Source organism: Buceros rhinoceros, unplaced genomic scaffold (assembly GCF_000710305.1).
Source record: "Buceros rhinoceros silvestris isolate BGI_N320 unplaced genomic scaffold, ASM71030v1 scaffold11405, whole genome shotgun sequence".
Lineage (NCBI taxonomy): Eukaryota > Metazoa > Chordata > Aves > Bucerotiformes > Bucerotidae > Buceros > Buceros rhinoceros.
The window spans coordinates 1-15,968 of record NW_010414604.1 but is presented as its reverse complement, the minus strand read 5'-3'; the positions used below and the strand labels follow the sequence as shown (position 1 = coordinate 15,968).

General features: G+C 38.5%; 1 protein-coding gene across 1 annotated transcript in view; it reads right to left on the bottom strand.

The window, feature by feature from the left end:
• LOC104494329 (glutaminase kidney isoform, mitochondrial-like) overlaps positions 1-10,039 on the bottom strand; it is a gene marked incomplete at its 5' end in the record, with an annotated part of 31,033 nt that extends 20,994 nt beyond the window's left edge. The window contains 5 exons of the mRNA XM_010137146.1: positions 838-917; positions 1,267-1,396; positions 6,604-6,725; positions 7,049-7,145; positions 9,848-10,039. Coding sequence (XP_010135448.1) covers positions 838-917; positions 1,267-1,396; positions 6,604-6,725; positions 7,049-7,145; positions 9,848-10,039 — 621 coding nt within the window. The remainder of the gene's footprint in view (positions 1-837; positions 918-1,266; positions 1,397-6,603; positions 6,726-7,048; positions 7,146-9,847) is intronic.
• Between the last annotated feature and the right edge of the window lie 5,929 nt (positions 10,040-15,968).

Here is a 15,968-nt window from a genome sequence, read left to right as displayed (position 1 = left end):
AGGAATGCCCCAATCACACAGGACACACTCAAGACCTAACAATTATGGTCCTCAGAATATGCAGTACGAGCATATCAAACTGCAGGCCAGCAGAGACATGCAAGCTGATGAGTATCTCACGTTGCCTAGTCACAAAGGGGGATGCCGAATAGTTTACCTTACTTCTCAGCTAGATGGTGTAAGATACTCCTTTTACATTTAGGCTCCTAACTGGCTCTGCCACTCTGAGTTACTACTGACAAGTAAGATCACTCTAGCTATATCTAAGACCTACATACACCCTTAAAGAAGGTGAATAAACCCGGAAAGAAAAATCACGTTAAGTTCTGTCCAGTTTTCACATCTTCATTTTCTTTTCGAAGAATATGCATCTGATCTTTTTCAGTGACATACAGTCATCGTATAATAATGCTACAGTAAGAACATTAAAATGCAGAAAAGGAACTGACTTTTAAGTACATCACAACCTACAGAAAAAGTAACATAGCTTGAGGCATGGGTACTATTAGACAAAGCTCTTCAGCTTCCAAGGATTAATACTATGTAAGCATTGTCTCTATCCTGGCCTTTGGTAATCCCCAAACACATCCACAGCTTCATTACTGTGTTTGGATCACAGGTGCGATATAATTCAGCTTTAAAAACAGTATTTTATAACAGTAAAATAATTCAGCTTAAACAGAGAAGTTGAAAAAAGTTAAGATGACCAAGTAGATTTTACTTTTTAAACACCACCAATAAACCCATTTCTTTTTTAAACTGTGAGATATCATGAAGTGGTGTATATGTCAGATAGCTTAAAAAAATGAAATAGCAAAATCTAAACGTTAAATATACCTCTGTCCATCCACTGTGCAAAGTGACACACCCCACAAATCAGGGCTGAACTTGGCCAGTTGTGGAATATAGTCAGCAACCTATCACAATGTGAAATAAAAAAAATAAGACATGACAACATTCAGAATATTTACTATATGTTAATATACACTTATTAAAATAAATGTGAAAGGAAAGGATACACAAGGTACAACTGAATTATTCCACTAATAATCACCTAGTACATGTAAAACTTCATTACAAACTATTATATTCCCTCGATTATCAAATAAAACATTTTTCCAAGTTACAAACTTCAGACATAACTGACATGCCAAAATTATTTAAGCAAGTTATCAGTTTAACATTTTGGTGAACTTAACAATGTATTTGTTTAATATCAAGAAATCAATCTGTAGAAGTTTGAAGTCAAATTTACAAACAGGTTACCTTTCCTCCAGATTGTTTTTTAGCACTCTCATATAGCTCATCAATATGTGAAGTAAACGACATAAAATCTGGAATGACAAACTTCCTCCTGAAAGCTTGAGTAAGCAACACAATATTACTCTGTACACACCTGCAAAAAGTTAAACAAGTTTGTTAGTATTTTGACCCAGTCCTGTCAAAAAGCCTACTTAAGCTGCAATTACATGCTATTTAAATAATGCTGCCACTGGAATGAGTTTCCACTCTAATAAGAGGAAAACCCTGCGGAAGTGCTCAGTAACATCTTCTAAACTAAGTCAAAGTTAACAGTGAGCAGTACTGCAAGGCTTTTGCATCAAACTACCACCAGTTAAGGAATCTTTGCCGCCTTTTAACCCTGACCACAGTTACATTATCATTCACACCCCTCCACACATCAGCCCATCTGGTACATTTAAAAAACTGATGAGGTGAAAAGGAAAGGGCTTATCTAGGAGAAACAAAAGAACGAAAGGATCAGAACACAAGCTGAGACAAGCTGCTGAAAATGGTGTGGCTGTGGGCAGGGGGTGAGCAGGAATTGGGAGCCTTATCACGTCAGTTGAAATACAACCTGATAAAGGGTATTAACAGCCCTGTGCCAATGCAAGGAAGAAAAAGGGAGGTTTAACACCCAACAAACCGTTTCCTTAACAGGTTCATACCATGCTATCTGGCAGCGTTGATGAAAGCAGAAACAAACTGACAATACATACCGTGGAGTGGAAAGTTCAGAACATCTAGGCCCATACTAAAATGGGAAACATCTCCCTCCAAAGAAAGACTCATTCAGAAAAGCAAAAAATTAATTTTTAGGGGGAAATACTGTCACTTGGAATAGATACTTTGAATAGTCTGATTATTAAAGGTCATTATCAGTTCAAAATGAAGGTGCACGAAGACCAATGAACAGTCAAGATTATTTTCCCTTCGAAGACCCCTCTTTTTTTAAGCCTTCAGTCTGAACTTCTGTGTACTTAGGAGACTTTATCACAAATCCAGCTGACAGCCATTTCAAACGCTGGCAGGCACGACTCACCAAAGAGTGAAAGAGAAACAGCAAAGAAGTTTCCACTGCACACGCCAGCATCTTAAAAACTGCTCTGTCTGTAATATGCCTCTTTGTTAGTCTATGTTAAGATTGCAGCTGAGTTGGTTTTGTTGCAATTTGTCATGCTTATCCACTCCTTTTTAATGTATCTTGCAAAAAGTCCTGTTTGGTTTTGTTCCCAGCAGTCTCCAATTACAGTTACTTACTCCAGGTGCAACCATCCCTTTTTAAAAGTAATTAATAACAGTTATGTCAGCTATGTGTGCGAAAGGACTAACAACATAATGTGCACTAGGTATAAACTTCATATGCACTTGTACACTGCCTGTACCATCTGGATAGCATTAAGCTCTCTTGTAAGAAAAAAAAAAAAACCACAATAATTTGAAGTTCACCTAAACCTATTAGAGAACTCCATACAAAGTATGGAGAAAAACAAGAAGGCAGCATGCACTGAAATACAGTCCCTGATTCCTCATTAGGTTTCTGAAACAGGAAGGGCAATTACACTCTCGCCACTTTATACCAAGTCTAGGATGCTCATTTCAGCAATTCAACCATTTCAAGGTAGAAATTGAAACTCGCCACAGAAACAGCTATGCTGGTTAAGGACATCACCTATTTCCAGAAGAAGCTGTTGTTCCCAGACATCTGACAAGGTCAGTGTCTGGGTGTTTATCTGGTACTCCTTAATCCTGGGAAATCGTACAAATTCACAGATTAAATTAAATACAGGGGTTCAATTAATCCGGATGGATATTTGGAGCAATTACCGTATGGACAAAATAACAGGGGTCTTCCTAAACTCCTGTTAATGAGGCTGTAATGTTTTCAGTCAACAGAGGACACTAACTAGCCTTGACAGCCTCTAAAATTCTGCAACTGACACCTCCACCCCACCAGTTTCTAATTGGTTTATGTTCCAGGTAACCCTCTGGAGATGAACAGGCTAGAGAAGTGGAGCAGTAGGAAAAGACCACAGGGAGGCATTTAAGTAAATTTTGATTAATAAAAATCTTTCTACAGTCAAATTTTATAAACAATTTAGTCCTCCCACATACTCTAGTAATGTTCCAAGATAGGTACACTAAAACCTTCTCAACTCAAATTCTTCCATTTCTCCAAACTTCATAATCCTGCCCTAAAAAATTCTGTGTTGCCAAATCCTAACCCAAGCATTTTGTTCCCCATTTTGAAACTTTCATTTTGTTTCCCATCTTTTCAAACTATAAAACTTCCCTGATACACCCATTTTAGGAAGATGAGGAGGCAAGTCACTTTCTGTGACTTGGATAACCTGAAAGTGACAGCTTGGGGTTTTTTGGAAACTCAATCTTTGGTCTCTAGTGTGAAGTGAGGATCACTTTGATTCCTTTATCATAGAGCTTCTCACATTTATCCATTCTTTTTCTGGCATTATTGCTTCCATACACAGATCAGATACCAGCTAAAACACAGCCTGAACTCCCACCAATTCTGAAGCACTGCTGGGCTGTGTAAATAGCAGAACAGACACCTTCTTTCCCATTTAAAAAGCTACACCATAAGCATGACAGAAAGGAATATGAAACTTCATTTCCAATTAGCAAGACTAGGTCTGCATAAGTGTTTAATATATTCAGACATTACAGAAATAAAAAGTGACGTTATTTTGACAAATGCGGTGTTAACATTGTAACACAGCAGAAGCCCTCTACATCTTCTGTCAAAGCTTACTAATTGCTCAAACAGGATAAAAACATTTATTAATATCTGGGTTAAACATATCTAAAATGATTTCTTACAGAGATCATTAGAAATTTTTCTACACATTAGCTACGTCATAGAAACAAATCTAAATACACACTTCCTGAGGAAGATTAGCATGTACAATTCTCCGTACTTGTTGAGTTGGCTAAGTTTAACCTGACACTAGTCAGATATTATCACTGCTACTTTATTAACTAGTACCATAACTAGGGCACCTAAAAAGATAAAAGAAACTATTTCACATAGCAAGCTACTTCACACGCTGCACCACTTCCAGTAGGCAGGCTGTGCACAGCCATGAGGTATCAGCCATGCCACAAAGACCATATGTTACATTATAGAGATGCAACATGAAGAGCTAATTCAAGACATTTGTCAAGCACTCTGAAACGTACACAAATTGAAGAAACTCTGGAGAGGACAGATTACAAACCCAAGTTGTTCTGTCTGCAACACGGAGATTTTTTTTTCACATTTTTATTTAAGTGATGAGCACTGTAAAGCCCAAAATCTCCCAAGTAAAGCAATTGTAGTCAAAGTAGAGCCTAATGTTTAGAACTAATAAAATGGTTGAAACTTCTGTTACAGAGATGCATAGTACTGACGCATGAGCTAACATATTTTACAGGCAATTTTTACTGCACTTGATTGATTTAGTCAAGCTTATGCTAGCACTTCTCCATATCACTTATCCTTGATGCTTTATTTGATCCAGCAGCTTTGGATTCAAATTAAACAGCAGAATTACACCAATGACTTTTACGTTTAGGGAACCGAAGTTTCAAAGTCCTGAGGTAAGTACAGCTGAGTAGACACATTATTACATTTCACACCTTAAACACTTGGAGAAGAATAAAATATACAGGAACCTTCCATGAGTCTCTACGCAGCAAACAGAGCGTGCCCAAGAGGAATGATAACTGAAGTTTGGGGGCTTTTATTTCTAGAAAAGGCCAACACCTGCTGCTGCCAAGGAAAACCTGCTACGTGAAAAGATTCACCTCTCTACCCTCCACATAGTCTCTATGTTCAAAACTCTATCTACACAAGAAGCAACCACGCAAGCTTTCTACACGTCAGAATGACAACCTCCCCCTAACACAGAGGATCAAATCCTAAAGACGTGATGTAGAACATAGGCTAATCATACTAATTAGCAATCACTTGTCCTTTTTTTAATATAGAGCCCCTGGCTAAAACATAATTAATAGTTTAATATTACGAACAAGTCTTCCACTATGAATGTAATGCATAATGGCAAAAGCATCTCTTTTCCGATCCAAGCACACACCCAGGAAGATTTCTGACTCTGTATACAATACAGAGTTTTTACTCTGCTGACAACTAACCAGCCAAGACTCAGTGTTGAACTTCCACACAAGAATAAATTTAGTCCTTGTTGTACCTTTAAGAAATTCACCATATTTGGTTAGAGTTTCCTGGTTGATTATATTGTGACACACACAGACATTCATTTTTTCTCAATGTATTTCCAAAAATGTTTATATATATTAAAATACATATATAACATAAAACGTTTGTTTCTATTTATGTAAACGATGTAAATAAATAATATAGTATAAGCATATACTGTATGCTATATATTTTATATACTTACATGTATATATGTAATATATATACACAATTATATATGTAAAAATATATAACACAAACTTTTTTTACCCAAATACACATTTTAAATTGTAACTGAAGGAAAATAGCACCGAACAGCATTAGTTCACTAACTCAAAATTGCTACAGAAGAAGTATACACTTCATGAAAGTAGCAAGTTTCAGGTATTACATCATTTATCCTGTAAACAGAAAATATAGACTCAAAAATAGTCTACAAATTTCATTTCAGGATTTAAGAGACTGAACTTCCAATCTTCTGGCACACAAAAACTGCAAGTAAGGGAGCAAAGGTATGTGCTTGGAATGAATTGCAGACAACCTGAACAGTACTTACATTGTTCAGCTCACTGACCACAGACTTTTCAAAAAAAAAAAGGCATCACTAAAATATGACACATAAATCTTTTCCAAAACAGGCCACCGCAGAGTCTACAGTCCTGAATACTCTCATCTCTATGGATTTCAAAACTTAACTTCGCTCTGTTTTTCATATATCCACTCTCAGAATTACCTACATACATACTCCGAACAGGAGCAGCATTACAAGTGGTGATGCAGCAAGAGAGTAGTTTCATGTACTCACACGAAATACTCCATGATGCATCAATTACGTTGTGGCCATCTGACTGAGAGGTGCAGTACAGGGTCAGATACACATGCAAACAACGTTGACGCATTAAACTTTCGTGGAGATCATGCAATCTGTCTGCTGCATAAACCAGTGAACAAACTCATGTGGAAACAGCATCAGTAGGACTGTGGATTTGAATCCCTTTCTCGTTACACATTGATTTATACACCTTAGGTCTCTCAAGACAGCAGTCAGTATCACACAGACTCATTCACTCAGAATTATACAGTTATGTTATTGGTAGAGAATTTACTTTTTAAAAAGGTCTTTGTCCAGCATAACACCATCAGAGGTCGTTTGAAGAGTCAGTCTTAACATATCCATGCACTCCTTCAATCGGGGATCAGACGTACGTAATCCTGTAGACTTGAGTGCCTATTACAATAAAATAGTAATTACTAAAATGAAAAGATAGGCTATTACATTCAAGTTCTCTACTGCTCGGTCTCATTTATCAAAATACGTCCAAGACACAGATACTTTCAAGCACACATTTTTGCACAGCAAAGAAGTGAATAACAACATTATACGCTCATTCTCTTATTTACAGAAACAGTGTTGGGGGGAAAAAAAGTTACATTTCTTGCTGCAGCTAACCATGTACAACAGAAACTCTTTGCTTTGGCTTCTTGCATTTAGAATGTCAAAAAAAACCTTATAGATAGCTTTCATACAGCACTCTGGAAGAGTGAACTTACAGTTATGAATTTATGAACTGGTATTTTTTCTTGTCCTTCTGCAATCGTATAGAAAAGCAGATCTTCTAAGCTAGGAAGCAGACCTTGCTTCACTTTACTGAAAAAAAAAAAACAAACACATCCATAATTAGTTTAGTGTATATTTTTATTTACGCATATTTTTGCATTATTCATAAGGAAACACTTTTTCACTACCAATAAAACTGCTACCACTGATTTCAAAGAACACTTTTATCAGTGAACACAAAGCTTAAATCAGCTTTAAGTAGGCAAAATGGTAATATTAGAAGTGACGTACATATACTCTACAATAGCAAACATTCTTAACTGCAGCATAGTCATGTTTTTACTGACAGACATTTATTGCTAAGATTATACTTAGACATTTTTTGGAGCAGATCCATCACAATTTCCTCTTCTTGATGTTACAGAGACATGTTACTTGCACAGAGGATAAAGTATTCATAAGACTCAAAGATCTACGTGCTGCATAACAAAGCTGTAAGAGCAGGTTGACCCTATGGCTCCACAGGCAAGAGAAAGAAATGATGAACATATACTATTTTCTTTGAAACAGTCACGTTTTTAGGAATTCCTATGAGGAGTCCTAAAGCCCTTGTCCTTCTAGAAGTTTACATAAGCCACACTGGTTACAGAGAAAGCAAAGCCATCTGCAGCGTAACAGAGTCACCTGAACCAGCTCTAGCACCAGAAGCAGTGCTCTCATAGTCACTGTGCAGTGTAGATACACCTGTAACCGTCACCACATTTATCCACATAAATACACCGGCTCTCCAAGCATACCATGGGTTTACTACCGCACTCTGAGATATGCTTCCTGTATGCCTGCATTTTTTTGTAACTCGTATCTTCATTTTAAGTGAAATGTGAAGGAAACCCACCAGTTTAAGCACCAAGATACCTCACAAGAGGGAAAACTGTAATGCTGACAGCCATCCCTCAAAGACTGGACTCTATAGCTTTAACCTCAGAGTTCCACTTTTTCTTGCTATTTCAAAGCACCCTGCAGCAGGAAGGGGCACAAGTCTGTACTCGGTTCTTTACTATTCCCCTCTCAGTACTGGAATGTACACTTCTAAACTGCTAGGGGCAGTGACAGTGAAGGGCTTGGCATTAATTCTTATACTCCCCTGAAATGATTAGCTTTGTTCCCAGACAAAGTCATTTTAGAGAAAAACAATGTTTTGATGTTTGACAAGCAAAGAACAAATAAAAACATAACAGTTCTCTAGTAAATCTAGACATAAACCAACCAGAATGCAGTCTTACATCATTTTAGCCATCAATTTTAAAGCTCAATCTTATAATCTAATAATATTGGCAATAGTTTGTTACTGTACTGTAACACATAAAAATCACTGACCAAATGCTCAGTGCCAATTCATCTATTTTTATACACGTATGTTCAAAAAACCAGGTCTACATACTAGTCATGGAAGTTTTCACAAGCTTAGCAGTTCTTTGAATATCAGTACTCACGGTTATAACTATGAATATAAAATACTACAAGTAAGCACAGACCCTAGGCAGGCCAATGTAGTCTCGCAGACTGACATTTAATCCTCCCTCCTCTCCCAGTACTAGCTTGCTCTAGCTCAACAACAGGTCAGATTTATGATTATTTTTATTAAAAAACTGATTATATCCAAATACCTTTCTAAATTTAAGACAACCTCTGGATTGCACTCACCTCCCTCTTTTCCTCATAACTAGCAGTGAAAACCAGTAGTCAGAAATTCTCATTTCTCATTTTCCAATTTATTTAACACACTGTACTTACACATGAAGAACAGAAGACAGCTTTGTAAGCCAACAGAACTTTCCTTGTCTTCCAGTCTGGGGTTTTTTTTCCACATGATGCTGGCTGACTAATGCACAGACAGGCTTGCAGTTCAACTAAACGCCTGCAACTACCTCAAGCAAATTACTGAACACCCTTTCTCCTAAAGAAAATTCCAGGCTTCCACGCAGCACACTGCACTTCCAACCTTTTGAGCACAGCATATCCAGTTGAGCCACACAGAGCACTTAACTAAGCTCCCCAAAGAGTCAGCATTTCACATTTTAAGGAAACAACACTCTGAAGATCTGAGAGGAAACGTTCACATTTCACTTCCACAGCCTATTTAATTGGGAGTTTCTGAGCTATTACTCAGAATTTTACAGCTGTTCCAAATGTGGAATTTCTATCTGGAAAGGTGCAGAAAAAAACTTCAGACATTTGAACAAGATTTTTATCTGCCTCTTCATAAGATTTTTATCTATTACAGAGATATGCACCTCTCAACACAAATTCTCTCCTGACATAGTTTCCGTATCTTTCCCATCTGCTGCTGTTCAGTATGGCTCAGGCAGCCGAATTCAACAACGGATCTGCACCAACTGCCAAGCAAAGAAGGTGGCATTCAATATATTTACAGAAAATTGCTCCTTGTCAAACAGTCCATCTTTTCATAGAGTTTATCAGCTGAACAGAGGTGGAAAGGCTTGCTCTGCAGTTTATCAGGTCAGCAATATCAGGAACTAATGTTTGCTTAACCTAAAAGCCACGTTTTAGCACCGTGAGCACGCTTAGCAAGATAGCGCTGATGTCAAGAGCTGTTTTCCAAGTCAGGGAACTTGCAATTTCCATAGTCAAACTAAAGTAGAAATTCCAGTTTATTCCACTTCACGAATAATGACTTTTGAGACCTATCTCCCTTCTTAAATAAATTTTTAAAATAATAAAACTAAGTACCAGATTGTTACACAACTAGACTTCTTCACTGGTACTCTAACCTTTGGACCAGAATACTGGCAGATGCTCCACGATGCTTTTTAAATATAAAGAAAAAAGTATGCAAGAATTCCAAGCACAAGGACTTTGCAGTCCATATTGCTCCTTCCTTCAGCTCTTCCCTTTGCATCAGTACGATGCCTATAAGAGATTCCACAGAGGATTTATCTTTAACCAAAGCTGAACTGTAATTTCTACAATATAAAAGATTTTACATTTCAAATACAGAGAAACATTCCTACTTTGTACTTCCAAGATGTAACTTGCAAAAAGCAGAACAGGATTTATAGAAGAACAAAATATAGAAAGATAGGATGCTGCTAGTAATAATAAGTTTCAGGCTCATCATTAACCATAAGACACCAGTCATAAAATGAGGTCACAACTATCACAAAGAACAAGCCCTCAGGGATCCGTACTGGGACCAGTGCTGTTTAGTATATTCATCAATGACAGGGGGAGTGAGCACACGCTCAGCACATCTGCAGATGACCCCAAGCTAACGAAAGCTCACTTGCAGCAGTTTTTTCATCTGTGAGTATTATATCCGCACTTCAACAACAGTAACAGTGAAAAGAACCACTGCCTGGCTACTACAGAGTTATTACTCTGGAATCCGGCCTGGGTGCAAAAACAAAACTCATTTTAAAAGGTATCTCCAGAATACATTCCTGTCCTTAAAAAGGAGCACTACCACTCCCTTGTAATTTTCAGAAAAAATAAACTAATGAAACACTTCCATTAACCATTCTGATGTATTCCATTAACCACATTTGATATATTAGTACTCATCACTATTGCAACTCAGCTTCACTTTAAAAAATCAGGGTTGTTCACGTTTTTCTCCTGCAAATTTAAAAATAGCTTATGCTAAGACAAACTATGTTTCATCCTACTACTGTCCAGCATTAAGATGTAAGAAGAACAAAGCACACTTATGCTGAAAGAAAAAGTTGTTCACTTTTGCACAGTTATAATGAAAGTAGAGGTAAACACTATTAAATATGATACAAGTTCATAATTTAGGAGTGAAGTAGGTTATTGCAGCCTCTCAGTACTTAGAAGGAGCTTATAAGAAAGATGGAACACTCTTTTCAGCAGGGCCTGTTGCAACAGGACATGGGGTGATGGTTTTAAATTAAAAGAGGGAAGATTTAGGGTAGATAAAAGGAAAACATTTTTTACACTGAGAGTAGCGAGACAGTGCCAGAGGTTGCCCAAAGAGCTGGTAGATGCCCCATCCCTGGAAACATTCCAGGTCAGGTTGGACGGAGCTCTGAGCAGCCTCCTCTAGTTGAAGATGTCCCTGCTCACTGCAGGGGGGTTGGAACTAGATGATCTTTAAAGGCCCCTTCCAACACAAATTGTTCTGTGAAAGCCATAAGGGTGGCAACTCGCAGCTGGTAGCCGCTCTACCCAAAACAGACATCTTGAAAAAGTTGCCGTCATACTAAAGATAACTATGTCCAAAGAGACATAAACACCTGCCAAGTCACTAAACAATCACTTTCTGTTCACTGATCCAAGAGGGTGTCTAAGAATTTACCCGGATTCAGACAAAACTACATATTTATAAATTTAGACCAAAAATGGGTACGTTTTAGTAGATGTCAAAGTGTTTATGGTAAAAACAAGAACTGTTGCTACAAAACCCTACCCTCTAAGGAAGTTATGAAAGGTCTAACGAAAGCTCACTTGCAGCAGTTTTTTCATCTGTGAGTATTATATCCGCACTTCAACAACAGTAACAGTGAAAAGAACCACTGCCTGGCTACTACAGAGTTATTACTCTGGAATCCGGCCTGGGTGCAAAAACAAAACTCATTTTAAAAGGTATCTCCAGAATACATTCCTGTCCTTAAAAAGGAGCACTACCACTCCCTTGTAATTTTCAGAAAAAATAAACTAATGAAACACTTCCATTAACCATTCTGATGTATTCCATTAACCACATTTGATATATTAGTACTCATCACTATTGCAACTCAGCTTCACTTTAAAAAATCAGGGTTGTTCACGTTTTTCTCCTGCAAATTTAAAAATAGCTTATGCTAAGACAAACTATGTTTCATCCTACTACTGTCCAGCATTAAGATGTAAGAAGAACAAAGCACACTTATGCTGAAAGAAAAAGTTGTTCACTTTTGCACAGTTATAATGAAAGTAGAGGTAAACACTATTAAATATGATACAAGTTCATAATTTAGGAGTGAAGTAGGTTATTGCAGCCTCTCAGTACTTAGAAGGAGCTTATAAGAAAGATGGAACACTCTTTTCAGCAGGGCCTGTTGCAACAGGACATGGGGTGATGGTTTTAAACTAAAAGAGGGAAGATTTAGACTAGATAGAAGGAAAACATTTTTTACACTGAGGGTGGTGAGACAGTGACAGAGGTTGCCCAGAGAGGTGGTAGTTGCCCCATCCCTGGAAACATTCCAGGTCAGGTTGGCTGGGTTTCTGAGCAGCCTGCTCTGGTTGAAGATGTCCCTGCTTACTGCAGGGGTGGGGAGTGTTGGACTAAATAACCTCTGAAGGTCCCTTCCAACCCAAAGCATTCTGTGATTCTGATGTATGACAAAAATTGAAGTTTTCTGTAATTGATATATGGCATAATTGATGAAGAGCCTAAACTAAAGTTCTTCTACAGCGGTAACAGTCACTGGGAATATGCAGGGTTCCACTTGTGGAACAGACTATAAGCACTGTATTTTGCGCTGATTAGCTTACTACATAAAAAGCCAGTTGCTTGCAGACTTAACACTGGGACGCTGTGTAAATAAGACACACTTTCTTCACTGGGACCTTGTATGAGTGGGAAAGACTTTCTTCAGAGAGGGAGTAAAGACTGATAAAAAAGAAACATCTTGAACAAAAAGCACCACGAGCTGGATGATGACCAAGATGCTGTGAAATCAGCACATTTCTGCAGGAACTGGGGGAAAGGTAAAGGTGGCAGTGGGAGATGACAACCAACACCTTAATTCAGAGCTGAAAAGACTTGCCCCCCGCCACCAGCTACACAGAGCATGGGTGCTGAGTTGCACAGCAAGCAGAGATGCACTAACCTATGGGAAACAGAATACTAATTAATAAGCTGATCTGTAACTTCTAACCAATGGAAAGTAGTTCCTTTGCTTTCAGAAAGGTTTGAAGTTCGATGCACACAATGTGTGCTGACTTTGTGGGTTACCACCCTGCACCCCTTCTTGCACAGCAATGGAGTAAAACCAGTATCTCGGCCCCATGTGTTTGACTGGCTTATTGCACAGCGGGTAACCACACCCTGGGTTTGGGACAACAATTCTATGATTGTGTTTTAATTATTTATTATATTTAATATTTTAATTCAGTAGTTATTATTCATATATTATTTAAGGCATGAACACAGATATGACTGCATTTAAATCCAAAGCCTTTTTTAAGCAAAATTACCAGTCTATGACCACTCTCAGTTTAAGCTCTCATAATTTTCCTTTCCAAAACATATTAGGTTTCAGGTGGATATACAGAATGAAGGCTGTACAGCAGGCATAAGGAGGTGGTGGAAGATTTCTAGGAAAAAAGTGCACAAGAGAAGCTGGTTATGCAATGGGATACTAGTTATTTCATCAGCCACAGACCTTGTAACTTACTCCTCTACGAGGAATTAAAATGTTCTAAATTTTTGTACAGCCTTTGCACAAAACATTTTTAGTTTTCACTTGCAACTCCTACTCTCCGTACATGAGGACTGTTAGGCAAGCAAACAAGCAAGAAAAAACTTAGGGCTGTCTTTTGACACTGCAGATTATTCCACCATCCAAGAACCATGACTTTACGACCAAACGGAAAGAAAACAACTGCCAAAACAAGTTATAAAAGAAAGCATAAAAAAGAGTATTGTCCTCCCAGTTGGGTCCACAAACCATCTGCCCAACAGAACTCAAATGCTCTATACCAATGTATGGCAAAGTGCTGGCATCAGCAGAACACACAGACTGCACTGACTGAGCCCAGTCGTCAACTCAGTCCAGAAGTCTTTTGGAGAACTTCACATTTCTTCTGAACCCCACACTCGGTCTTGACATAGCAATGACTTCCTCCGGTAATGTACCATTTACAAATGCTTGAAGAAGATTTTCATACTTCTGCATTTAAAAAAATAAGAATGAAATTATCCAGCAGCCTGGCTAACTTGCCAGCAGGAGTTCCTGCTCAGCCTGAAGTGAGAAGAAACTGTTTCCAGTTCTTTCCTTGTTTATAACCATATGCTGTATGTGTTATACAATTCATCCTTGTTCGTTTCACCATTAAGGATCAAAGAACAGAATCTGACTTTCAAATACATCCTTTTGTCGAAAGGCAAAAATTACTGAAAGTGTCTATCTGGTTTGTGACTACATAGTTTTACCAGACCTATCAGAAATTACACAATTTCCTGAACTGATGATAGCTCTTACCTCTTTAAGAAATCACCTTCTCAGTATCCTCAAAATCCCCTCACAGTTGGCACACTGTTTTTGCTAAGATTTTAATGGTACTGTCTGTATTTCTCATTGAAAAGTACAACCTTTATAAACCACAACTACTTGAGCCCCAGCTGAGTAATTTTTTTGTTTCAAAACACTATATATGGAGATAATTCAAAGAGGAGACTTCATATATGTTGAATAATAGTATAAATGTAATAATAATACACATTTGATTGTGTATTATATTGTACATGACTATATAACCTGACACATGCATTTTTTTAAGGAGTTTGACAGCAGAAATTGTAAGCGATGCGTTTAAAAAAGAGTATATCCCATTGAAACAAAAGGCTTGAACCAAGCTGAGGAGCTACAACATTTGGTGGGACAAAGGGGAGAAGAACAAGAAGTTAGCTTCTTTCCCTGACTGTCTGCTGAAAGTTTCCCTCCTCCTGTTGAAGTTCATACTAAAAAATACCCCTCAAAACCACAACTCAAGAGCAGAACTATTAAAGAGCTCGTGGCAAAAGCCTTCCCAACTGGCCTTGTGGAATATTTTCCAGACTTCCTTTTAGCATTAGGCTAACAGAAACTTTGTTCAGTGTAAAACAAGGCATTGCTTTCTTGGCCTTATTTTCTCTCTTTTGTGTAATCTAGGTAATCATCTAGGTAATAAGCATAGCAAAGCCTGAGAAAGCAGCTTGGTTTTAGATTTTAATTATGCCGCCCCATAAGCTATGCAAAGCCACTTGGGCTGCCTATAGGAAACCCAAGGGGCATGTTCCAAACAACACACAAATAAGACGATTGCAGTTAAGCTGACAAACTTCTCATAAAAGACGATCAGAGATACTGGGAGTACCCAGGTTCAAACAAGCCAATGGATAAACTGTCAGGATGGGATGGGGTGGTGTGCGGAGAATAAGACTTTTCAAAGACCTGCATAATGCTAAAGAGAACCATCATACCATTCACATCACCATTATACTCTATCCCTGGTAGCCACTACTGGTCGTTACCAAGGACACAAGCTGGGGCTAATATACCTGTCCCTGACAAGCTTTTTTTATTTAAGAATATTTCAGGTTCTAAGGAATATTAACTTCATAAACATATACAGCCCTATCATTCTGTTACCCACATGTACCTTTGTCACTTAAGGACCTTTTGGAAAAGGGACATGTCCTGCAGCACCTATGAACATCTGTAGACATCACTAACGGGTGGCAATATCTATCCTTAACTGCACTAGATGTAGGTGTGGAGAAAACGGTGCTGCAAAACTTCCAACACAGAACGACACATCATCTATAGCGCCTTTAATAATTAATGTAAGACGACACAGCTTTCTCTTGGCTTGGAAAATATTTCATGCAAGTGCTAGAAAAAAACCACAGTAACACACGCTATCTCCTTCGAGCCAAAAGAGAGGCGCGCCCCGCACATACCCATAGCCTTGCGTGAGAGAGACCACAGCCAAGTGGAAGCTCAGGGCGCGGGCAGGACCACAGGCAGCAGTGAGGGCAGCGCCAAGAGCGGTACACAGACTCCCCACGCCACGCGTCTGCGCTTCCGTTCTGCTCCGAGACCGCCTTTCACCACCCGCAGGACCTCCCCCGGCTGGGTAGCCCCGAGCACCCACCCGGAGGGACGCGAGAGCGGGGCCCGCACT